Here is a 25,255-nt window from a genome sequence, read left to right as displayed (position 1 = left end):
CCATATGCTGCAGGTGTGACCGTTAAAAAAAAAAGAAAAGCCAGTGTTAGAGACTTGTTCAGTAATGCTTCATGACCAGTAGTGATATAAAAGGCAAAAAAAAAGGAAGGCAGCTCCTTCAGCTCTGCTCTTTGATCTGAATATCCCATAAGGGTGACCAGAAGTGGATGGAAAATGGACAGAGGAGTTAAACAATTCAGTGAATTTTGGCCATTTAACAGGCACATGCTATTAAAACAAACCTCCCAGCTAGCATTTGTTATTCTGTCTTTTAAAGGCAACCTGTTTCTCATTGTTGGAATTTTTCTTTTCAATGAAGAATCCTGCAGGAGAAATTAGATCAGCCGGTCTCAGCTCCCCCATCGCCTAGAGACATCTCCATGGAGATCGACTCTCCAGAAAACATGATGCGACACATCAGGTTTCTAAAGAATGAAGTGGAGAGGCTGAAGAAGCAACTGAGAGCTGCCCAGCTACAGCGTACGTAGCCTTGGTGTCCCTGACTGTCTGTCCAAAGAACTAATCCACTTACCACCTACAGGGTTCTACCAATTATTTACCATTGAATTTGTATAAATTGAATTCATATTATATTCCATTGCCAGTACACATGTATATAAGTCTGCCATCCTGGCGTAGATGGTTTTTTTTTTTTCTTTTTAGGGCCTCACCCGTGGCATGTGGAAATTCCCAGGCCAGGGGTCATATTGGAGCTGCAGCTGAGGCCTACGCCACAGCCACAGCAATGCCACATCTGAGCTGCATTTGCAACCTACACTTTGGCTTGTGGCAACGATGATGGTTCCTTAACCTAGTGAGTGACGCCAGGGATCAAACCCGCATCCTCACAGAGCCAACACCAGGTCCTCAATCCCCCGAGCCGCAGCAGGAACTCCTGGAATAGGTGATTTTTGTTTTATTTTAGTCTTTTGTTCTTTTAGGGCCGCACCCACGGCATATGGAGGTTCCCAGGCTAGGGGTCTAATCAGAGCTCTTGCTGCTGGCCTACACCAGAGCCACAGCAATGCCAGATCCGAGCCGCGTCTGCAACCTACACCACAGTTCACAGAAACGCCAGTTCCTTAACCCACCGAGGGAGGCCAGGGATCGAACCCGCAACCTCATGGTTACTAGTTGGATTTAAAAAGTTATAGTAGGGCAGGGCAAATAACTTTAGAATAATTCCAGAAAACAGCATATCATTTTAGGAGGGTCCAGAATCACACGTGCCATTTCTAACCTTCTCCCAGGAGTTCATCTCCTGGACTGTGCTCACAGAAGCAGTTCAGGGGATGGAGCCAGGAAGAGACCACCCTGTCCTTTGGGAGAATTAAGGCAGAGAACAATGTTTATCTTCCTTACTGCCAAAACTGGGCCTCACCTGATGATTGTTCATGGTACTTGAAGAATAAATACTTTTGAAATTGATTACTTTTTATTTTTAAAAATCAAAGGAACTAGATTGCTGGACCCGATTAGGTCACTCACTGTGCATTTGCTTGGATTTCTGCTGTTTTGGCTTTTAGGCTGTTCAAATTTGTGTTGATAATACAGTGAAAGGTTTACATGGAAAAAGTAAGTCCTACCTTCACCTCTGATCCCCAGCCCCCTAGTTCTCACAATTAACACATTTTTAATATATTATTGGGGGGGGGGTGTAGACTTCTTGTGTACAAATAGTAGCACAATGTACATAGTCTTTTGCATTTTTCTCTTTTCACTTACTATATCTTACAGTTTTTTCCCTGCCAATACCTACAGAGCTGCCTTACTCCCTTTTTTAAAGGCTGTGTGATATTTGATTATGTGGATATACTGTAATTTATTTAACTCAACTCTACCAACAGACCCTTTTGTTCTGGGATACTGCAACCACAGTGAACATCTCTGTCCACATATGGGATTCCTGTGCAAGAACACTGTCAGGATAAGTTCCAGGACATGGATTTGCTGAGATAGCGTGTGCATTTAAAATTTCACTAATTCTTACCTTTTCTTCCCTGAAGTTCATCATTGCACATTCTAGTCCATGAGTGCATCTGGGATGAAGGCGTCAGAGTCAGCCTAGGAGCCTTTAAGAACTAGTGTGTTAGGAGTTCCCTGGTGGCCTGGTGGGTTCAGGATCTGACTTGGGTCATTGCTGTTATGCGGATTCTTCCCCTAACCAGGGAACTTCTGCATGCTGCAGGTGTGGCCAAAAAGAAAAAAGAGAGGAAGAAAAAGAAGGAAGAAATATAGTGTGTTAGGTTCCTATTGCTGCTCTAACAAATGAGCACAAACTTGGTAACTCCAAACAACACAGATTGATTATAGTTTTGGGAGGTCTGGCTTCAAAATAGTCCCCCTGCACTGAAATCAAGGTGTCAGCCAGGCTGGTTCCTTATAAAAGGCTATAAAAGATTCTAAGGGAGAATCTGTTTCCTTGCTTTTCCAGCCTCTGAGGCTTGTCCACATTCAGTGAAAACAAATCAAATACTAGTTGTTTTAGGTTGGGATATTTTGAGGTTTTTTTTTTTTTTTTGGCTGCCCTGAAGACTATGGAGTTCCCAGGTCAGGGATCGGGTTCCAGCTGCACCTGCGACAATACTGATTGCTTAACCCACCGTGCCAGACCGGGGATCCAACCTGCATCCCAACACTCCAGCGATGCCACTGATCCTGTTGGGCCACAGCAGGAACTCTGGGTTGGGATGTTTTTTGAGTTTTTGCTGTTGGACAAGCACAGGTCTTTTCAGCAACTTTCTGAACTCTTTCCAGGGCTGTTGGTTTCTATTTTTTCTTTCTTTTCTATACTTACCTTCTTGTTCCCCAGACAACATTTTTAGGAGAAATTTGGGAAGAAGTAGCATCTCCCTACTGCGTTATTTGGTCTTTGGAGAGACTGAAGATATGGAGACAGGCACCTGTTTTAGTGCTGTTTGGGTTTTTGCAAGGATAAGGAAGGCCACACTGAAGCAGTAGCACATTGCACTGCACTGTGCACCGTGGGTTTGGGTTGCGTTTTGAGGATGAATGAGTGACTTTCCTCCTCCACCTGTCTCTGCCTCCTCAGATCAGGTAACTGGTCCCCTTTGAAAGCTCCTGGGGCAGTTGGCCCCTATCCCCCTAGCCCAGCTAGGTCTAAACTTGAACCTCTCTCCCAATAGTCTTCAATGCTGGTTGAGCATTAGAGTCCCCAGTGGAGAGGCTTCATCCTCTGGGATTCTGACTTAATTGTGGTGAGGTCTGGCATCAGTATATTTTACCCATAAACTTGAAAGGGCATGAGAAATATACAGCCACCCTTTGGATGCCCTGGAACTGTCTCTTGGAGACTACCTGAAAGTCACCCGCAGTTAACACTCTTTGACTGAATGTTGTGAGATGGCTGAAGGCAGGGGAAATATAAGCTGAAGCCCCTGAGTCCTAGAAAGCTCTGGGTGGGAGGAAGAAGATGACTCCTGGGATTAAATCCCGTCCCTTGAAATCAGTGCGGCGGCGTGCCAGCAGAGGGCACCCAAGGAATGCCCTGGTGTCAGCCATCTGTGCCTGGTCCCTAAGGCACAGAGGCTGCAGGCCTGGTGCCTTCTCTCTGCCTCTGGCTTCTGGGCTAATTGCTAAGCTGCTGGGAAGCTGGTCAGCCATCACTCCTGGTCATTCACATTCTGGTCTACAGCTTATCGTTTAAGGATCCCCCTGCTGGTTTCTCCAGATGCTAAGGGTTGCCATTTTCTTTATTCTTTTTTTTTTTTTTTGTCTTTTCTAGGCCTGCAGCATATGGAGGTTCCTAAGCTAGGGGTCTAATTGGAGCTGTAGCTGCCGGCCTACACCACAGGACAGCAACGCAGGATCCGAGCCCTGTCTGGCGTTACCATGACCTGCAGCACAGCTCATGGTAACGCCAGATCCTTAACCCACTGAGTGAGTCCAGGAGTCAAACCTGAAACCTCATGGTTCCTAGTCAGATTCGTTAACCACTGAGCCACGACAGGAACTCCTATTATACTTTTTTTTTAATAATTTTTTTTTAGGGCTGCACCTATAGCATACGGAAGTTCCCAGGCTAGAAGTTGAATCAGAGCTGCAGCTGCCAGCCTGCACCACAGCCACAGCAACAGCAACAGCAACACGAGATCTGAGTCACATGTGCCACCTACACTGCAGCTTGTGGCAACACCAGGTCCTTAACCCACTGAGTGAAGCCAGGGATCAAACCTGCATCCTCATGGATTCTAGTTGGGTTCTTAACCCGCTGAGCCACAATGGGAACTACTTAAAGAATTATTTTGTGAGTTTCCGTTGTGGCACAGCAGAAATGAATCCGATTAGTAACCATGAGGTTGCACTTTCCATCCCTGGCCTTGCTCAGTGGGTTAAGGGTCCAGCGTTGCTGTGAGCTGTGGTGTAGGTCACAGACACAGCTTGGGTCCTGTGTTGCTGTGGCATAGGCTGACAGCTACAGCTCTGATTTGACCCCTAGCCTAGGAACTTCTTTTTTTTTTTTTAATTGTAATTAATTGTTATTTTTTAATTGTAATTAATTGTTAATACATTTCTTTTTCTACTGTAAAGCACGGTGACCCAGTTACACATACATGTATACATTCTTTTTTCTCACAATATCATGCTCTATCATAAGTGACTAGACATAGGAACTTCCATATGCTGCAAGTCTGGCCCTAAAAAAAAAAAAGCAAGAAAAAAAAAGAATTATTCTTGAAGCCTTATGAATCCTCAATTCTATGACGCTTTCCTATTTATGAAAGAGCAAGGCATGTTGCTCTGATCACTGCCCTTCTAGTTGTAGAAACAGTAAATACTCTCAATAGGCCAAGGTAGTGCTTCCTGTAGAGCAAGCAAAAAATTCTGCCCACTTACATGTACATGTTTGGGATGAAATCATTTAAATCATTTATATTAAAAGTGTACTTTGTAATTATTTCCCCAGCATGCCTTCAATTAAAGATTTTTGACATCTGGATTAGACAGCAGGGTTTCCTGGATATATTGAAAACGGCTGAAGGGTTTAGTGTTTGGTGCACATAATAGTGTTTAATAATTTTGGTATTTGCATTTTAATGTCTAAAAATAAGGGTAGTCAAGAACTTTTCTATATTCTGTAATGATGCTGTTGGAAATCAGTGAGTGCTTATTGAGAGTTGCTACTTGCTAAAATGCCAGACCTCCATAGAGGCGCTTAAAGCTGAAACTAAGGGGAGAGAGTTGGGAGTTGAAATAGGGTCAGTTTGTGGGAGAGAAATAGTCAGTGGCATTCAGCTCCTTCCTTCCTTCTTAAACTTGTACTGGGCTGAAAACATGGCCAGTATCCTGGAAGAAGGTCTCTTAGGGATGTTTATGTCCACTCTGAACTTGTAGCAGTTTTTTAGAAAAGAGAAGTAGATGGAGATTTTTGCTTTTCCCAAGTTCATTGGCAGAGACAGGGAAAAAGCAGGACACAGGAAGTTGGATAGACACTCAGGTTTGTATTAAGGTTATTTTGGTTACTTAGTAACGATACATTCTGTCTCAAGTAAACCAGAAAAGGGAGGGAGGGTCATGCTTTACATTTGATTGGCAGGGTCTGGTCATGCCACAGAATCCTGCACAGAGTCACTCATAAGGACAGGGGTTACAGTGGCCCCAGGCAGCTCAGCCGAAGGAGATTCCAGAGCCCTGGGAAGATATCAGCTCCACATTTCAGATTCCTGGGAAAGATAATCTGGCTGACTTAGCCTGGGTCCATCGTCTAGCCCTGGGGCTGGTCAGCTCTGGCTGGCCCTGGAGCAGAGCCACAGAGGGGGCAGCCTGAGGAAGTGATCTTTGTCATAAGCAAGATGCCATCCCAAGAGCCTGGCTGCATGTGGGTGTTAACCTGCTTTCTCCAAAGACTGCATACTTCATGGAAGCAGAGTAACACATGCACCCAAAATAGATGAATTTGAAATATTGATGTAGTGTACTAAGTCAGTTTTTAGAGGTTTTTTGTTTGTTTGTTTGTTTGTTTTTTTAAGGGCTGCACTTGTGGCATATGTAAGTTCCCAGGCTAGGGTTTGAATTGGAGCTGCAGCTCCCAGCCTATGCCACAGCCATGGCAATGCCTGATCCTTAACCCACTGAGCAAGGCCAGGGATCAAACCCACATCTTCATGGATACTAGTTGGGTTCTTAACCCACTGATCCACAACTGGAAAGTTTTTTTTTTTTTTTTAATTAAAGTTTCTTTTTTAATTTTTCTTTTCTTTTTTTGGGGGGGGGGCGGGGTTAGGATTGGACGCATGGCATATGGAGGTTCCCAGGCTAGAGGTCAAATTATAGCTGTAGCCATTGGCCACAGCAGTGTCAGATTCAAGCCATGTCTGCAGCCTACACCATAGCTCACTAGCAACACGAGATCCTTAACCCACTGAGTAAGACCAGGGTTCGAACCCACAACCTCATGGTTACTAGTCGGATTCATTTCCGCTGCACCACGTTGGGAACTCCAGTCAGTTTCTAGTTTTATCAGAAGACTTGTAATTGTTATGTCGCGTGTTAATCATACTGGTTTTCTGTGTGCCCCCCTCTCCATGGTGTTACTGGGGGTGCTAACAAGTATGACCTGTGGGTGTCTCATAGGTGACCTAGCCCACTGTGTCTGGAGGGAAGCCCGTGGGATGAGTCTGTTTCCTCCCCTCAACCTCCTCCCCTCTCAGCTCTGGAAGTGTAGGCAGAACTTTGGTAGCCATTCAGTCCAGACTTGGCTGCAGCTCCAGGATCCCCTCCTCCATGGAAAGTGCTGTAGAAGGCAAGGCAGTAGGATCAAAGGTGCCTAATCTCCCAGCACTACTTTTCTTTTCTTTTTTTTTTCTCTCAATGCAAATCATTGATCAACCATGGCGCTTGGGATGAACTTGAAATCCAGGTCTCCTCTGTGTGTGGGAGAGTGAGAGCGACCACCTCTCAACCCTGGATTGGTGGCCTAGACGGGAGCTGGACCACTGTCTTTTTAGCGGTTGGGGGATGCATGCTGGCACAGACCGTGGTTTCATTGAAAACTCTGGCTTTTCAGATTCTGAGAAGATGGCACAGTACCTGGAGGAGGAGCGTCACATGAGGGAAGAGAACTTGAGGCTGCAGAGAAAGCTGCAGAGGGAGATGGAAAGAAGGGAGGCCCTCTGTCGGCAGCTCTCCGAGAGCGAGTCCAGCTTAGAGATGGACGACGAAAGGTGCGTGCAGGCACAGTGGGCCTTGTGGAGACAGCAACCAAAACCCAGGCTCCAGCTTCTCTTCACAGCCTGAGAGATGTGGCAGGAGATGACTGGAAGAGTGATTTAGCATGATGACGAATGCTGTTGTCCTACAGTAGATGCTGAGAGTGGGAAAAAAGATTAACTGTTTCCCCTAAATACAAGAGACAGGAAAAAAATTGCCTTTCCAAAATGACTTGGTGGCAGAGAAAAGGAGGTGGGTTACGGGTGGAGAGGCAGCATCTGCACTTGTCACTGAGTTGATCTGGTCCAACCCTGTGCTCTGTCTATTTAGAGCATGGGAGCATCTGAAGTCATAGATGCAGATAAATAGGCCGTGCATGGTACAGCCCTGTGGGGCGAAAGAATCTGCCAGAGATAGTGGAGGCTCTTGAAAGCTAGAGGCTTTGCTTTAACATACTTGGTAACTTTGCAGTCTTTTTGCAGCTATTCTACAAAAATAAAGCAGATGGAGTGCATTAATCTGCTCAAGAGTCAACATCAAGTACCCTCATTATCCCACTGAGAAAGGGGCTAGAATAAGAGAGTCAGCCTTTGGATAAACTAGAGGAAATGTCTCCTTTCTCTCTCACCCACATTTTCCTTTCTCCCCCCCCTCCCCCCACCACACCCCCTCGCCTCTCCTCCTCTGGACTTGGGAGTGAGGTGATTGCTAAAATAAGTACCATCCAACAGGCCTGGGCCGCCAGTGTCTCAGACCAGGGCTGCCAGTGGCTGTGATGACAAGTACTGGCTGCTGAGGCCAAAACGTGCTGTTTGCAAACATGTGGGTAGCATTAGTCGACCAGCCCTCTTGTGTTCTTTATTAAGTAGAGCCAGAGGACTAGCATGGCTTTGATTAATCTGCTATGGACAGCCGTATTCTCATGGCATGAAAAACGCAAGATTTTCTATAACGAAGATTTATTTTTTTTAATTTAAAAGATTTTATAAAAACAGACTAACAGATCACCCTATTTAAAATATCTCCCTCATTTGAAAAGAATAAAGATGAGTCTCAGCAGTTTCTGTTATAAAACTATCATCCTTAAGTCTGCATGTCATTGGTCTGTTTCTCTTATAGTGTCTCATTCTTTCTGAAATCTTCTGAACCATTTGGGAACATCAGCTACAATACCAGATAACTTATTAACTACTTTATTAACTACCTTAAGATACAGAGCAGACTATGTATTAACACATACAGCACCCTGTGCTTGACTTTGAGTAAGATACACTCTGAGGGACAGTTTCTTCTGACTGTGGTGACAGCCCTTAAGCTACCTCAGACTTCCAGATAATTTTTTTTTTTCCTGAGTTGGTATTCACTCCATAAGGTTTGCCTTACCCCACCCCCTTTTTTTAATCCTAGAAAATTTTTATTTGGCATGGACTTGAGTAAAAATGCATAGGAAGCCAAAAACGAATAGTAAAAAGAGAAAAATAATACAAGATAAAAGGATAATAGGTTGAGATGAAAAAGGAGCTGGGTGACATGATTTTGTAATAGCAAAACTAAATTCCACATTGGTGAGGCAGATAGTGTCCTAAGCACACCTCTGAGTCCTTCATTCACTGAATTATGGTTGACTGATTGTCTTGATTGGTTGACTGATTGATTGGGGGCCATGTGCAGCATACTGAAGTTCCTGGGCCAGGGCTCAAACCCATACCACAGCAGTGACCCAAGCTGCTACAGTGTCAATGCCAGGTACTTAATCTGCTGAGCCACAAGAAGGTAAACCTGCCTTACCTGTGTAGGTCAGATTATCCCAGTCAGAGTACAGCTGCCTACTGGGAACGATGATGTAACACTTGGGAGAAAGAAATAGCCATGTGAGACATCTGTAAGCGTCTAAAGCTAAAAGGCCAAGGGGCCGTCTTAGCTGGCTGTAGGATACAAGAGGTCCAGCCTGGAGGCGCTGCTGTGGGCTACACGGAATAGAGTAGGAAGAATTTGTGGTAGGGAGAGCACCAAGAGGTGCATGCCAGACTGGGGAGCCTGGTTTTCTTTGAGTTGAATGAGCCAGTGTCGAAATGGCCATGTTCAAGGTCCTCACATGAACTGATTGAATATCAGAGCTGAGATGTCCCAGGGAGAAAAATGCCTGCACACGTGTCCGTTCCTTCCTTTGACTGTAAGGCCTGGGAAGGATCGCTTCTTAGGGAGCCTCTCAGGCAGAAATTCCTCCTGGTCATCTCTCTGCACTTGCCCACAGAATGAGATCTGATGTGATTTCCGAATCCAGGAGAAGTCAGATGGCTCAGCGTGACCCTGCCGTGGGTGCTCGGCCCACATGTCTTTTATTACATTCAAATGCCTGGCTGCTTGTTGAGCATGGTCTGCCTTGTAAACGATTGACACTGGTTCAGGGGAACACATATCTTTAAGCTTTAATTCTACAACTTAAATCTCAGAGGGCTCGTCTGGGTTTGCCTGTCAAGTAACAGTTTATACCTAGCCCCAGAATGTGGATGTGTCTTCTTGGGACACTGGAGGTAAAGTTCTGTGTCACTGTTGTGTGATGGAGAAAAGTCTGGCTCTCTGTTGTGTGACGGAGCTCTGTCACCAGGCCTCCATCCTGAGCAGAAGCACCTCAGGTTCCTTCACCTATGCCCCTGGGGAGAGCTTGGCTGAGCAGTGGGGCTGGGTGGCTCTGGGGTCTGTATGATACAAGGCTCCTAGCTACAGCTTCCTAAACATTCAGGAGTTTGCCCCCAAGATGGGAACCCCCAACATTTTCTCCTAGGAGCTTTTTTTTTTTTTTTTTTTTTGCTTTTCAGGGCCACAGGTGGCGGCGTATGGAATTTTCCAGGCTAGAGGTCAAATCAGACCTACAGCTGTTGGCCACAGCCACAGCCACATGGGATCTGAGCCGTGTCTATGACCTACACCACTCCCAACAATGCCAGATCCCTGTCCCACTGAGCAAGGCCAGGGTTCGAACTCTCATCCATGCTAGTTGGATTCATTTCCACTACACCACAATGGGAACTCCCTCCTAGAAGCTTTTTTAAAGAACTGTTGGCATATAGGTGGCTCTCACCATTTTCTCCTCTCCTCCTAGGTATTTTAACGAGATGTCTGCCCAAGGATTAAGACCTCGCACTGTGTCTAGCCCGATCCCTTACACACCTTCTCCGAGTTCGAGCAGGCCCATATCGCCTGGTGAGTACATGGTCTTGGGCAGCTCTGTGCCTACTTTCTGCTGTGTTTAATAGGTATCTAATAGGCATGGATTTCTGTAGTGGCTCCGTGGATCAAGGATCTGGCATGGTCACTGCAGTGGCTCAGGTTGCTGCTGTGGCACAGGCTCGAGCGCTGGCCTGGGAACTTCTGCATGCTGTAAGTACAGCCAAAAATTTTTTCAAAAAATTGTCTTAAAGAGGTAGGCATCCCTGAATATGTTTCCTTGTAGCATATACAAATCTTACCAACAGAGGATGGTCATGTGTTTTCCAAACATATCAAAAATGATCAAAACTATCATGACTGAGTCTTAGCTTGAATTTTTTTTTTTTTGTCTTTTTGCCGTTTCTTGGGCCGCTCCCGTGGCATATGGAGGTTCCCAGGCTAGGGGTCTAATTGGAGCTGTAGCTGCTAGCCTACGCCAGAGCAACGCAGGATCCGAGCCGCGTCTGCGACCTACACCCACAGCTCACAGCAACGCCGGATCCTTAACCCACTGAGCAAGGGCAGGGACCGAACCCGCAACCTCATGGTTCCTAGACGGATTCATTAACCACTGCGCCACGACGGGAACTCCTTAGCTTGAAATTTTTAAGCGTAAATGCTATAGTGCCAGCTGGTGGTTTTCTTTAGTTTTCTTCGATGCTAAAAAAAGTAAATGTAAAAAACCTTTTTCAAAAGACTGTCTTTGACTATGATTTTAAGTACCAATGGACTGACAGAAACCTTGTGTAGATTTCCAAGATGCATCCTGGCATATCTTTTTTGGGTTCTCACATTATGTTCTCTGTGCATTATCTCACTTTTTTTTCATCCTCAGAATAATGCAGGCATCATGTTAAAGTTGAGGAAGCAGTGATGGAGAGGTTCCTTAGCTGCTGGTCCTGTGGCCGGGAAATGGCGAGGCAGGGCCTATCTTGTGTCCAAAGCCTGTGTTTTTCGAGCTCGAGCCACCTGATATTTCCCGGGCTGGGCGAGTGGGCCTTGGCTGTAGTGGGCAGACCATTCGAGGAGGAACTGGCTTTACTGCTGCCTCTGGCTGTGTACCTCAGAAGCCTTTCCCTCAAAGGCATGCTTGTCTTTATTTGAGCCCGAAAACTCTCTCCCCAGGGTCTCTGGCTTGGTCCCAGCACAGCATGGGGCTTTCAGGCCAGGAGGGCAAGTAAATGATCCAGCAGGGAAGAAGGAGGTAGGGAATTGAGGGGTTTGGCGACAGGAGGGGAGGGAGGAGAGAAGAGGGAGCCAGCCAAGGGAGTGTGTCTTGTGACTTGAGTGTCCAGGCTGATCTTCTTGTGTTCACTGGTAAACAGATTTTCAGCAGAGCCGGGGGGGAAAAAGTGATGGGGGGAGGGGTGGAGGAGCAGTTTCACAGCAGAATAAAGTGAGGTGACGGTTTAGAAGGATGGCAGCCATGAAGATGTTGTGGTTTGGGACAGTAAAACAGCTTTAGGTTAGGGTGACATCTCGTTTTGGCGGTTGTCATAGACACGGGAGTTGGGGGTGGAAGGGGGGGCCCATCAGGTTGGTAAAGAGGAAACGCTGCAGTATTGCAAGTTGCAGAGATGGCGGGAGGTAAACATGGCTTGGTTTTGTGAGTTTAGCATCCAGCCCAGCATTGTGCTGCTGTGACTTTCTGGTTTTCTAAGAAGGTAGTTTTTTAAAAGTTCACCGCAGAGTGTGGCAGCTTTGGTGCACTTGGGGCCAGCATATCCCTCTGGCGGCTGACAGAGTAAAGAGGGGCTGTTTGCAAACCAAAAGGATCAGCAGCACAATCATCACTTGTTCTTGCCCAAAGCATGATCCTGAATCTGTTTCTCCTGCTCTGTGGTGGCCTTTTGGTCTCTCCAGGAGCCTCTCCCCCTTGCTGCCTCTCAGTTTTCCCCCAGTATTGCTTGGCCTTTCATTATTAAGATGAAAGTCTTCTTTGCCTCCTGATTTATTGCTGTAAAAGGAAGTCATGAGTTAGGAAGAAGCAAGAAAGAGGGGGCTTTCATAGATAGTGATGCTGATATATTAAGTGTAATTTAATGTTCTGTTTGATTTATTGAAATCTAAAGGCGTGTCAATTCCAATTCATTAAATATAGTCTTGTGGTCATTGAAGAAAGAAAAAACAAACATGAGACCTTGGTTGGGAATATTAATTTCTATGGTAACAAATAACTCTGCAGGAAGATTTTATTCCATGTACAGAATTTTGGCTTCCAATGCTCCATTCCTATAATATGGGGCCTGCTTGTGTGGACAAGATGCTTGGTTTTCCTTTAAACTACATCATAATAAGTAACACCTAGGTTCTTCTTAAAGCCAGTCTAAGTGAGAACATTCATATCCTATTTTAAGTTCTGTAGTATCATCAGAGTAGATTTTAATCCCCTTTTTGGCAGTCAAATTACTCCTAATCTAGTCCATCACATGCATAATACATTAGCAAAATCTGGATTTTCAAGTTTTCTTTTCACTTTAGTTTTTACTGAAAGAATTTGTGGTTCTCAGTATTAAGAATATCTAACCACTTCTTTAGTGGAATTATGCTCTTTGTATAGTTTTCATTTCCATTTTAAGCATTTTGGCTCTTCTTCCTCCCTTACCATTTCTGATTAACGTTGGCAATCTTGCATTTTCACCAACTTGTTGGAACATTAATATATATTCCATATATATGTATGTGTGTGTGTAGAAAATATATATATATATATATATCACAACTTGATTGAAAGGTATGTTTCCTAGAATTTAAGAAAATCCCCTTCTTGCTTATATGTGGATTATATAGGGGGACAGACAAGATTATTTTTTCAACAATTACTTTGCAGGTAGTTCACCAATTTATGCAGCCTAAGGAAAAGACATCCTCAGCGTATTTTCATGTGCATACATCAGGCATGGGGAATAATGAAGTTTTAAAAAGGGTCTACACTCCACTAGCAACAAGCACACTCACTGCCCAGATCTTGGTTTCTTTTTTTCTTTTTTACAGCCGCACCTACGGCATATGGAAGTTCCCAGGCCAGGGGTCAAATCAGAGCTGCAGCTGCTGGCCTGTGCCACAGCCACAGCAACGCCGAATTGGAGCTGCATCTGCGACCTACACCACAGCTCACAGCATTGTTGGATCCTTAACCCACTGAGCGAGGCCAGGAATTGAATACGCATCCTCATGGCTATTGTGTTGGGTTCTTAACCCATGAGCCGCAACAGAGACTTCCAGATCTTGGTTTCTAATTTCAGTCTCCAACGAAAAGAAGTAGGGCTCCTTGGAGAAATGGGTGTTTCTAGGGCTGGGGCAGGGAATATACAAGATGTACTGGACAATTTGCTAATGTCAGAAAGTAAGGAGACGCCGGGAGAAAAAAAACAAAAAAAAAACACGGGTGATGGTATGTCCAAAAACACAGAAGCTAAATGAAAGAGCTCCCAAAGACCAGAGCTGGAACCATTTGAACAATGAAGTAAGTAATATTAGATCATAACCCAAAGATAAATATCCATCTGTTCACACTGATATAAATGACTGAATACATAAATAAACAAGGGAAAAGAGAAAAATCTCCCACACAGAGGAATTCCAAAGAATTTATGTAGCTATTCTATCCTTAAGGAAGTGGAACTAGCTCCCCGCCCTTTAAGTGTGAGCTGTGCTTAGAGACTTCCTTCCAAAGAATACAGTGTGAAAAGGAGGGGAAAGAGTACCTTTACAGAAGAGAAACTTGGCAGATGCTGCCTCAGCCAGGTAATCAAGGTCAGCATGGACAGTGGCCAGTCACGTGAGTGGTGTGTACCCTAGATAGGATGTGCTGAGAAGGGCCACTTGACCTCTGAGGTCTTCCTCCCCAAACCGGTAACCCTCGTCTAACCGCGTGGAGAACATCAGACAATTGATCTTCTGTCTGTCTGTAAAATACCTGATGAAGACCCTTAAAACTGACAAGGTCATCAAAAACAAGGAAATTTGAGGAACTCTCTCAGCCAGGAGGTGCCTGAGGAGACATGACAGCTAAATATAACGTGGTATCCTAACCGGGTTCCTGAAACAGGAAGAGGACATTAGGAAAAACCTCAGGAAATCCAGATAAAGTGTGGAGTGGAGTTAATAATAATGTATCAGTATTGGTTTATCCATTGTGACAAATGTATTATACTAGCATCAGAAGGTAATAATAGGGGATCTGTCCAACTGCAGCAGCTTGGATTGCTGTGGAGGTGTAGGTTTGATCGATCCCCCTATGCTGCAAGTGCGGCCATTAAAAAAAAAAAAGGAAAAAAAATAAGGGGTCTGAGTGTGGGGTATGCAGGAACTATCTCTACTGTTTTTACTATTCATCTGTAAACTTGAAGCTATTGACAGCTAGGAGATTTATTTTGAAAGAAGCTCCTGAAACAGATGAGATCACCTAGTCCTGGAAGGTAGAGGAAGAAGAGAAAACCTTCCCATCTGATCCTGAAGAGACTGATATTTTGAGGTCAAGTGCAGGAGGAAACCTGGCAAAGGAGATTGGGAAGTGGCTACCAAGGAAGGAAAGGAAAACCAGTATCCAGTGTCACTGAAATTAAGACAAAGCATGCCAGCAAGAAGGAGCGGTCCACTCTGTTGCTCGTTGCTCCAAGGTCAAGTGCAATGAGGAGTGGAGAACAGCAATGCGATTGGCAGCAGGAGAGTACTGCCAGCCTTGGCAAGAGCAGCTTGATGGAGGGATGGGGACTGAGCCAGATCAGGGAGTGTTTGAGACGACATCGTATCTCTCATGTATGGATTTTTACAGAGACAGTGTTTTTATGTATGTTTTGTGGAACTAAAATAATCTCCAGGAGTTCCCTGGTGGCTCGGCAGTTTAAGGATCTGATGTTGTCACTGCTGCAGCTCTAGTTATTGGTGTTGCTCGTGTTTGATCCCTGGCCTGGGAACCTCTGTATTCCTCAGGTGTGGCCACAAAAATAAATTAATTAAAAAGTAATCTTCAGAGCAACAGAAAGTGTCTGCCTTTAGTTTGGTTCTACAATGTTTTTTTTTATAGCAAAGATTTATTAGAGGAAGTTTGGGGTCAGTTAGAAGGGTAAGAAGCAGGAGAAAAAAAGTCAGCCAGAATCCTTTTATCCAAAGACAGTGTTAATATTTTAGTATTTTCAAGTGTCCCTTCTTCCCTAGCCCCACCACCCTTTGCAGTTTTCTTTAAGGCAGCTGGTTTTCTATGGATTGTGCGCTTTGTATCTTGTTTCATTTTGCTTAGTATTTTGGAGGGGGGGTTGGTCATGTATTGCTTTTAATGAATCATTTAAAAATTTACAGTCTTGAGCTTGTGGACAGTGAAGTATATCTTAAAATTTTTACTTTAGTTACTGCATTTCTGTATTGGATTAAGAGCAGTTTATTACAAGAATAGCTTCATAGCGTCATAATCTATTCAGGAGGTAATTTCCACCTAGATTTTTGGGGATTCTTATCCTTATTTATATTCCTGGGCCAGAGAGTCAGACACATGATGATTAGAACTTAAAGGAAGGCATAGTTTCTGGCCTCTAAGAGCTTATAATCAACAAGAGGGCCTAGGGAAGTAGGGGGAGAAACATGAGAAATAAGAAACTCTTAATACAAGGCCAAGTGTAGTGAGTTTTATGTATTTTATATCACTTAAAAAGTTAAGAAGTGGTACATCCACTCAATGACGTATTGCCCAGTATTAAAAAGGAATTAACTTGATACAATAATTTGGATGCATCACAGGGAACGAAAAACTAATCTAAAAGGCTTATATATATATACTATGTGATTTCATTTCTGTAACATTCTCTCAGTGACAAAATTACAGTGATGGAGAATAGATCCATTGTTGCCAGTGGTTAGGATTAGAAAAGGAAGGTGTGCCTATTAAAGTGACCAACACAAGGGAATTACTTTATGGTTTTGTAACAATTCTGTGTCCTGATTGTGGTGATAATTACTTGAATCTACCCATGTGATAAAATTGCATTGAGCTGTACACACACACACACACACAGTGCATTAAAAACTGATGAAATCCAAATACAGTCTGGACCTTAGTCACTTGTTTTGGACCAGTGTCAGTTTTCCTGTTTTGATGTTGTGCTGTGATGATGTAAACTATCATTGGAGGAAGCTGGGGAAGGATATGCAAGGACCCTGCAGCATTTTTGCAACTTGTTATGAATCATAAACTATCTCAAAGAGTTATGATAAAATTAAAAGTTACTATTAAGAAAGCTAAATAGTTTTAAAAGACGTTCAAAGAGAAGAGAGCCTCCAGCTTGGAGAGCTTTTGAGATGGACCTCGAAGGGGAGGTTAATGAGCTGAAACTTACTGAGCCCTTACCTTGTGCCAGGCGCTCATTTCACTCATGAGGTCACTGTGGTAATCCTGTTTTACAGCTCAGGGATCACTGGTACACTCAATCAGTGGCAGAACTAGAGTCCAAGTAACACGGCATTCGGCTCTAGAGTCTGGGCTCTTTGCCCCTTCAAATGCTGATGGGGAGTTCCCGCTGTGGTGCAGTGGGTTAATGATCTAGCTTGTCTCAGTGGTGGCCAGTTCAATCCCTGGCCCAGTGCAGTAGGTTAAGGATCTGGCATTGCCACAGTTGCAGATCAGATTTGATCCCTGGCTGGGGAACTTATACATGCTACAGGTGCAGCCCAGAAAGAAACAAATGAACAAATATATTTAAAAAAAAAAAAAGACTGATTGACATGGGGAGAAAAAAGAACCAAGTCCTATAGCAAAGCAAAGGCATGCCAGGCAAAGGGCACCGTATGGACTGAGACGTGGAGGTCGGAATCAAGAGTGATAAGGTCACTCTGGTTCTTATCATCGTTTGCCCTGGGGCCCTGCTCCTTGTAAATTCCAATTCATTGGGTTTGAGGTTGGATGAGGACATTGACCCTCAGTATTGAGAATCACTGACCTGGAACCTCAGGACAAATTTCCAACAGCCAGAGGAGAGATTTTTTTTTTTTTCCTTTTCTTTAGATAGGCAATAGGGAGTCTTTGAAGATTCTTGATTAGCAGTTTAACATACTCATATAATTAACCTTGGAATACTAGACCATGGGCTTGATCTTAGCTATTTTTTATTATGAACTGAACCCCTGAACTTTTCTATCTGGAGATAAGGATCTACTTTCCAAGCTTTTCTCTTAAATTTCATGACTTTCTTAAGAAATGGAATTAGGGTTGTATTCCCCAAAGCCTCTTAAAGAAAACCTCTGTTCCTTCCTTCCAATGGAACAAAAAGTCCCTGTGATAACCAATAAATGAACACTTGCCTGGCAAACACTTTTGCTTTGCCCCAAACCTCCATTGTGTAAATATGAACCAGAAATCCACACTCGGAAATGGAAATATGTCAAGTAGAAAGCAGCATGAGTTAATAGTCAAACAAAGAAATACAATCCTTCCCGTTAGATGTTGAGGGCACAGACACAGTCTGTGACGGGACCACTAAAGATAGGCATGGTGGCTGCTTATCCCAGCCATGGAGGTCAAGAGGCACCATAATAGCATCTTGAACAGCTTCCTATTTTTATGTCATTCATAAAAGAGCTGAATGAAGTTCACGTTGCTTGGCATCCAGCCACTGATCTTAGCTGTAGAATGAGTGACCTTAGAGATGTTCTGTCCACACTCTCCCAGTTGCTCCTTTGTTTCTGCTTTACTCCATTCATTTGGATGGAACTTACCCTGTGCTTGATACCCTGGCAGATGCTGGGAACTCAGAGGTATGAAGATAACTGCATTCAGACAGTGTTAAATAAGTGATGCCCCAGACCACTGGACCATTAGCTCCTAACTCGCAAGGACCGGGGCTGTGTAGGCTGCATGTGGTGATGACCACTTCTGGAATGTTTGAAAGATGTAGGCATTTGGACCCATCCCAGACCTGCATCCTCTTAGATACTAGTCGGATTCGTTAACCACTGAGCCACAATAGGAACTCCATTTTTAAATTTTTAATTTCTTCTTCTTTTTTTCTTTTTAATTTTTGAGGACGCTCCATATTGCTTTCCATAGGGACCACACCAACATATATTCCCAACAGCAGTGCACAGGGTTCCCTTTTCTCCATCCTTGCCAACATTTATCTTTAAAAATGTTTCTTATTTTTATTTTTTTTTTAGTAACGGGTATAAGGTGATATCCTATTGTGGTTTGGTTTTCTTTTTCCTGACGATCAGTGGTGTTGAGCATCTTTCCCTATAGCTGTTGCCTTATTTGAGAACTCTCTATTCAAGCCCTTTGCCCATTTCTTAACCAGGTTATTTGTGGCTCTGCTTTTGAGTTGTAGGAGTTCCTTGTATATTTTGGATACTCATCTCTTACATGATGTATGGTTTGTAAGTATTTTCTCCCATTCCACAGGTTACCTTTATGTTGATTATTTCCTTTGCTGAGCAGAAGCTTTTGTAGTATGATGTAGTCGCAGTTGGCTGTTTTTACTTTTGTGGCTCTGCCTTTGGCGTCATATCTAAGAAGTCATTGTCAAGACAGTGACATCAAGTTTTCCCCCTGTCTTTCTTTCTGGGAGTTGTACAGTTTCAGGTCTTAAGTTTCAATCAACTTGGAGTTGATTTTTGTGTGCATGGTGTAAGATGAGAGTCTGATTTCATTCTTTTTCACATGGATCTTCAGTTTTCCCAGCACCATTCATTGAAGGGACCACCTTTTACCCATGGCATATTCCTGACACCTTTGTTGAAGACAATCTGACCATTTGTGCATGGACTTATTTCTGGGCTTTCTACTCTGTTCCAGGCCTTGACTTTGATATCCCTTTTATCCATACAGCAGACCATTTAGTCAGCCCACCACCTCTTTCACCTGCTTGCGTTTTTGTGGGTAACTAAGAACCTGGGCGTTGGAAAGCCTTCTCGGTGCTTAAAGACATCCAGTAATTGAGTTTGGAGTAATCCTTACAAGTTGTTGTTGTATTTCAGGTCTCTCATATGCAAGTCACACGGTTGGTTTCACGCCACCCACTTCCCTGACTAGAGCCGGAATGTCTTACTACACTTCCCCAGGTCTCCACGTGCAGCATATGGGAGCATCCCACGGTGTCACGGTAAGTGTGCCCAGGGCAGGAGGCAGCACTTTACTTTCCCGATGGTAGCGACTTGTCCTCCATGGGAGGCCAGCACTGATGAACTTGGACATTTACCTGGTGTCTTTTTTCTTCCCCCTTCCATCAGTTCACCTTCAACTTCTAGAGGCCTCCTAGCAAGCAGTTCAATACCACATTCTGGTGTTGAAACTAAAATCCTTCCCAGGAGGCAAAACTTGAACTTCAGTTTCTGTGAAAAACTGCCCTTTGTGAAACGTAATTTGAACTCTGGCCAGCTCCTTGCCATAACGAATTGTCGCTGGGTGCCGTGATATCTAAAATATTTATTGCCTGCACCTTCACAATCCACTGAGCCTCAGGATCCTTCCTGAAATTAGACTAGTTACTAGTTTCACTTAGAATTTTCTTTCCTGGAATTAGAAGGACCCTTAAGTGCATCAGGTTCAAACCCCAGAGTAAAACACTCTGGGGAGTGTTTTCCTTAGAGCTGATTATTTAATTGACTCATAGGCCAGTTGGAAGAGTAGCTGGTAGGACTTTGAGAATAGGGTAGACTTGAGGGTATTCCTAGGGAGGAAATCTTTAAATGAAGAACCATATTTTACCAAAAAAAAAAAAAAAAAAAGCCTGTAAGATATTTCTGGGGCTGTTTTGCTGGTTCGATGAGTCTTACATAGAAGCAGGAGCACTTCTGGTTGAGCTGGAGCTTTCAGGATATTGAAAATTTGTTTGAGGCATGGAAGGACCTAGGTATACACATATTTAAAGGGAGGATGTGACAGCATTTTTTCAATTTTAGGACTGTCTCATTGGAGGGCCTGAGTCCAATAGCTTGGTCAATGCAAGTTTCCTTTTTTTTTAAATTAATACATTTTTTTTGGCCAGTTCCATGGCATGTGGAAGTTCCCCAGCCCAGGCACCGAACCTGTGCCATGGCAGTAACCAGAGCCATAGCAGCAACAGTGCCTGATCCTTAACCCACTGGCCCTTCAGAGAACTTCTGGTCAGTGCAGGTTTCATAGTCATTTTGCACAGCTTTTTCCTAGGCGTCAGTGTAAACTCTGCCTTAGTTAAGTTTTCATTACTAGTTCAGAAGCCAGTAGCGACAGACAAGGACATCTCCAGTGTCTGGTCTCTGTCCACTTTTCAGCAGCCTCGGCTCTGGCTCGGGCTGTGTTAGAAATGAGAGAGGTCCGTGCCCAGACTGACTTGCTGTTCCTGCCCCCTCCACAGAGGCCTTCACCGCGGAGAAGCAACAGTCCTGACAAATTCAAGCGGCCCACGCCGCCTCCGTCTCCCAACACACAGACCCCTGTCCAGCCACCGCCGCCTCCGCCTCCGCCACCCATGCAGCCCGCGGTCCCCTCGGCAGCCACCTCGCCGCCCGCCCCCTCGCCACATTCAGTGCACCCCTCCTCCCAGCCTTAATGCATGTGCTTAGTCCGACTGTCACGTGGGGACTCGTACAGTGGAGCCGTCTCCTCGACGCCAAAGGCTTCCTTCCCTGGCATATTTGGATCTGACTTATTTGCACTGAGGTTATGTAGGCTTCACTCTTCATTATGTTGTAAATGTTTGTCGGCAACGCAGCCAGTGTTGTGGGTCTACAACACTACACGACGACTTTTTTCCATCGGTGTTTTACTTGAATCTACACGTACGTCCATTCCCTGGCTGGAACATTGGCTATTCGATGTTTGGTAGTTAAGCAGCGGTGTGCAATTTTCGCTTGGCCCCAGAGCTTCATTCCCCTGGCCTGTAGGTTTGTAAAATAAAAAAGGGATATCTTTTTATATTTTCCCCCCATGAATTGGCAGAATATTACTGAGCTGTTAGGACCCCTTCCCCCCATTATAATGGTATTTCCCAAACCTACCAATAATTCAGCACTACAGTCCAGACCTTTGAGGATCTAGCTTTCAGGCTAGAATGGGAACTTAGCTGGATCCATGCCCAAGCCAATGTTTAATAGAGCTTTCTACAGATACTCTTTGTCTAGGTTATTTTCAGTATATATCACCATCCGCGTCTCTTGTAAAACAGCCTGAAGTAACGGGTCACATGGCTGTACCTTTGGATAATTGTGCATCAAGGTATGATTCTTTCTTTATCCCTGATGTTAATCTACCCAAACCAGCCCCCTCTCACGTGAGGTGGTAAAGGTTGTCCCACCCACCAGTGGTTGCGATGGCTGATGAGAACGTGCTATGTGATTTCTGCTGCAGAGGGCAGTGTGACTGTAACAGAAACAGTGGTCCTCCCTTTGCATTCTTTACCTGTGTGTCCCGAAAACAGAGTTCGAACAAATATTTTAAAGGTGCAGAGTACTATTAGAAGATACTATTTGAAATGAACCTTATAGGAATATCTTGGCATAATGGCCACAAAATACTTTATTGCTTGGCAGAAAAGAGGTATAGAGGAAAGTAGCACATTAGCATTGAAGACTGCTTGTTTCGCCCAGTGAAGGCAAGTGCAGTGTACAAAGAAGTATAATATCCTGAATGCGTTATTTCCATTCATTCAGCACAAATAAATCGTTTGGTTTCACTTGGAAGTGGAACACCGTGAGTCACTCTTTTCTTAACACTTGCAACATCTTTATTTTTGCTTTTCAGCAGTTACTGTTTTGTACTTTGGTAGTAAAGTGATTATTACCACCTGTGTTCGCATATTTATATATGCTGTGGATGAAAATAACTTACTAGAGAATGTATATTTTATGATGAGAATGTGTATCTGTTGAATATAATCAGAGAACTGAAAATTAATTTATCCGTAATTTTGCAGACTCCATGTTTTGTGACAGCATCTCTGATAGCTAGCCCTTTCTTGAACATGCTCATAAGCATAAGGAACCATGGCATTGTAGATACTTAATACTGTACAGTAGAGAAACCTCCATTTTTGCCTTTGAATGCATATTTAAGAGTTACAGAATGAAACAAAAGTCTTGTTGGATAATAGCGTTCAACTAGAAGCTTAAGAATTTGAGAGTAAAAGCAACAATAGGATTTTTCAGCTCTTTCAGCTTCCGGCCCCCAAACTGAGAGTGTTCCTCCTCCATTGTTTGAAAGAAATCGTAGGTCTGCATCCGTTTTATTTATGATGTGTAATATACGTAATCATCGTCTGGTTCTCAAATATGGGGAAGAAGTGTTTAGCATTTAATTACTGAGGCTTGAGGCTTTTAATTCGATCAGACGGGGTTCTAGCCAACAGCTCACTGTCCTCCTGGTACCTGGCCCTTCCGAGGAATTCTGAGAGCCGGCCAGCAAATGCTGCCGCGTTGGTACAGTTCTCTTTTTCCTATAGGAGAAATATGGTACATGTTTACAAGAATCTTCCATGAGACACAGCGCTGTTGGATAGTGTCTTGTACTCAAGCAAGAATGTCCACAAGGAAACGCTGTTCCCTTCGCTTACTGGCAATTTAGAGACTCCTGAAAGCACAAGAGAGAATGTGGCCATGGGGTGACTGAAAAAGCACTGGGAGTGAGCAGACAGTTGCTGACAAATGCCTTTTAGAGACAGGTTGTTGACATCCAGACCTCTGCAGAAATGTAATGCTGGTTTCCCCAGACTCGTTATTTCATTGCAGAATAAAACACAGCTCCTTCAAACAGTACCTTTTCCCCATAAATTAGTTGCCTGTCCGGGCAGTTGTTCTGGATTGATAGTACAAACACTACTCTTTGGAATCTCTGCTGGTTCGTGTCCTATTCCAGTGTTTAAGGCCCTTGTGTGGAGCCTGTCACATTTGGGCAGTACCTGCTAGGGGCAGTTCCTTCCTTGGCCATTGTTCAGCCCCAAGGACCCCGAAGATTCAGATCCCAAGGCCAGAGAGGCCAAAGCCCCCTTGACCACAGGAAGCTGCCCCTCAGGGGCTGAATGCGGTTCCTGCTGTTGCCCTTCCCCGCCCCAGGTAACCCCTCCTGACTCCCAGAGGCCCTGGAAGGCAAGTGGGAGCAACAGCAGGTTCAGTAGCTTCACTTGCCTATCTTGCTGACAGAGACCATTGGCTACACACTGTGCTGCTAACAGGATCAGACCTCATCGCCAGATTACCATGCCTTTTATACAAAACCAAATTACTTTCCCTAAGACCCGCCACCCCTCTGGGCTCTGAACTGATCATTCTCATCAATCATGCTGGCATGCTAGACCGAATTCTAGAACTTTGGCAGAGGGTGGAAGTATTAAAGATTTGATTTGACTTGCTCCTTTGGGAATGGAAAAGGAGTTTTAAATTCTGAGCTCCAGAGAGACTGAGCCCAACCGTGGGATGAATGTGTGACCAGAATGTGGCTTTGACACCAAGTGCTGCTGCCCCTTTGTCATTGGCTTCTGATTTGACCAAAATAACTTCCAATGTGAATTTTTGTTAACTGTTCAATTGTAGGAAAATAGAGTATGTATCACCCTTTGTTAGGCAGACATGAACTTTTCCCGCACAAAGCCTTGCTTGTAGAGGAGGCCCCAAAAGGCAAGAAAAAGCATAGTAACTTGTGCTTTCAGAGCTCATTCAATATTTTAAATCTTATCATTATGGAAGAAAGATTTCTGTGTAACCTGATCTTTTATCTAGTACTTGTCTCATAGGTAACCAACACTTGAGAACTTTGTAGTAATGACTACCAAAGAAATGCATAGTAAAACAACCTTTTATTTCCAAATTATTAAAGAGCCAGCCATTGACGCTGCTACCTGAGTTCCATGCTCAAGAGCCATTGTAAGAGATTAAGAGGTTTTTAGGTTTGGGGTGGGAGGGCGTTGTTTTGGTTTTTTTTGTTTATTTTTTTAAGTTTTCCTTTTCTCTTGACTTTTTTTTTTTTTTTGATAAAACACACACACACAGCTGTTAGCATAAAATTCCAGGGAGCATGCTTCAGAATGCTCAGTGGTTGTAGTTAACTGCCAAGCCCTGGTTGCCTCATACTAGGCAATGGAAGGAATCCTAGGTTCATGATAGAGTGGGTGCTGTGTATATGTGAGAGAGAGAGAGAGAGAGAGAGTGTGTGTGTGTGTGTGTATTCATGCCTTAACTTGGGTTACTGCTCAACTTAGTTCTTGACTTCGTCTGCACCGTCATCTAGATTGTACTGTACATCTCGATCTGAACTTCATCCTGGCAAAAAAACAAAGTTGCGGGCACAACAGTTTAAGAATGCATTCCTCCAGAAAAGCGTTTGATGAGGTTGACCCTGAGCCGCCTTTGGACTTTCTTTGGAGCTAGGCATGGAAAGCAAAAGTGGACTGTCCCATGGAAAGACATCGGCAAGGAAGAGAGGAGAGCCGAGTGCTAGCGTGTCTTTTGCCTCTGCCTATCTGTACACACTGTATGTCGTTCATGATATAGCTTGTCTACAACTTGACTAGGTCGGAGTTCTGGTAATAGTGGCAATCTTGACATTTCTTGGTCAGAGTTTAGAGAGATGTAAGACTTCCAATTAATGTCTTATTTACTTCTTTTTGTTGATTAGTCTTTGATACATGTGCTGAATCAGAAACCTAAATAAAGATAATTTTTTAAAATGAACCTCTTGAGCCTTACACCCTCTCTCTTTCTATCTGGTCTTTTTGAGTCAGAAAATGCACATTGGGAGTTCCCGTCGTGGCACAGTGGTTAACGAATCCGACTAGGAACCATGAGGTTGCGGGTTCGGTCCCTGCCCTTGCTCAGTGGGTTAAGGATCCGGCGTTGCCGTGAGCTGTGGTGTAGGTTGCAGACGAGGCTCGGATCCCCCGTTGCTGTGGCTCTGGCGTAGGCCGGTGGCTACAGCTCCGAT

At 44.2% G+C, this 25,255-nt stretch overlaps 1 protein-coding gene across 1 annotated transcript in view; it reads left to right on the top strand.

Annotated features, from left to right (window-relative positions):
- CCDC6 (coiled-coil domain containing 6) overlaps nucleotides 1-25,005 on the top strand; it is a 124,474-nt gene extending 99,469 nt beyond the window's left edge. Inside the window, exons 5-9 of the mRNA XM_047762169.1 lie at nucleotides 320-480; nucleotides 7,028-7,184; nucleotides 10,274-10,374; nucleotides 19,342-19,466; nucleotides 20,700-25,005. Coding sequence (XP_047618125.1) covers nucleotides 320-480; nucleotides 7,028-7,184; nucleotides 10,274-10,374; nucleotides 19,342-19,466; nucleotides 20,700-20,894 — 739 coding nt within the window. The 3' untranslated portion in view covers nucleotides 20,895-25,005. The remainder of the gene's footprint in view (nucleotides 1-319; nucleotides 481-7,027; nucleotides 7,185-10,273; nucleotides 10,375-19,341; nucleotides 19,467-20,699) is intronic.
- Nucleotides 25,006-25,255: the final 250 nt, after the last annotated feature.

Source organism: Phacochoerus africanus, chromosome 15 (assembly GCF_016906955.1).
Source record: "Phacochoerus africanus isolate WHEZ1 chromosome 15, ROS_Pafr_v1, whole genome shotgun sequence".
NCBI lineage: Eukaryota > Metazoa > Chordata > Mammalia > Artiodactyla > Suidae > Phacochoerus > Phacochoerus africanus.
The sequence above is the reverse complement of the archived record's forward strand: the minus strand, read 5'-3'. Positions and strand labels throughout refer to the sequence as shown.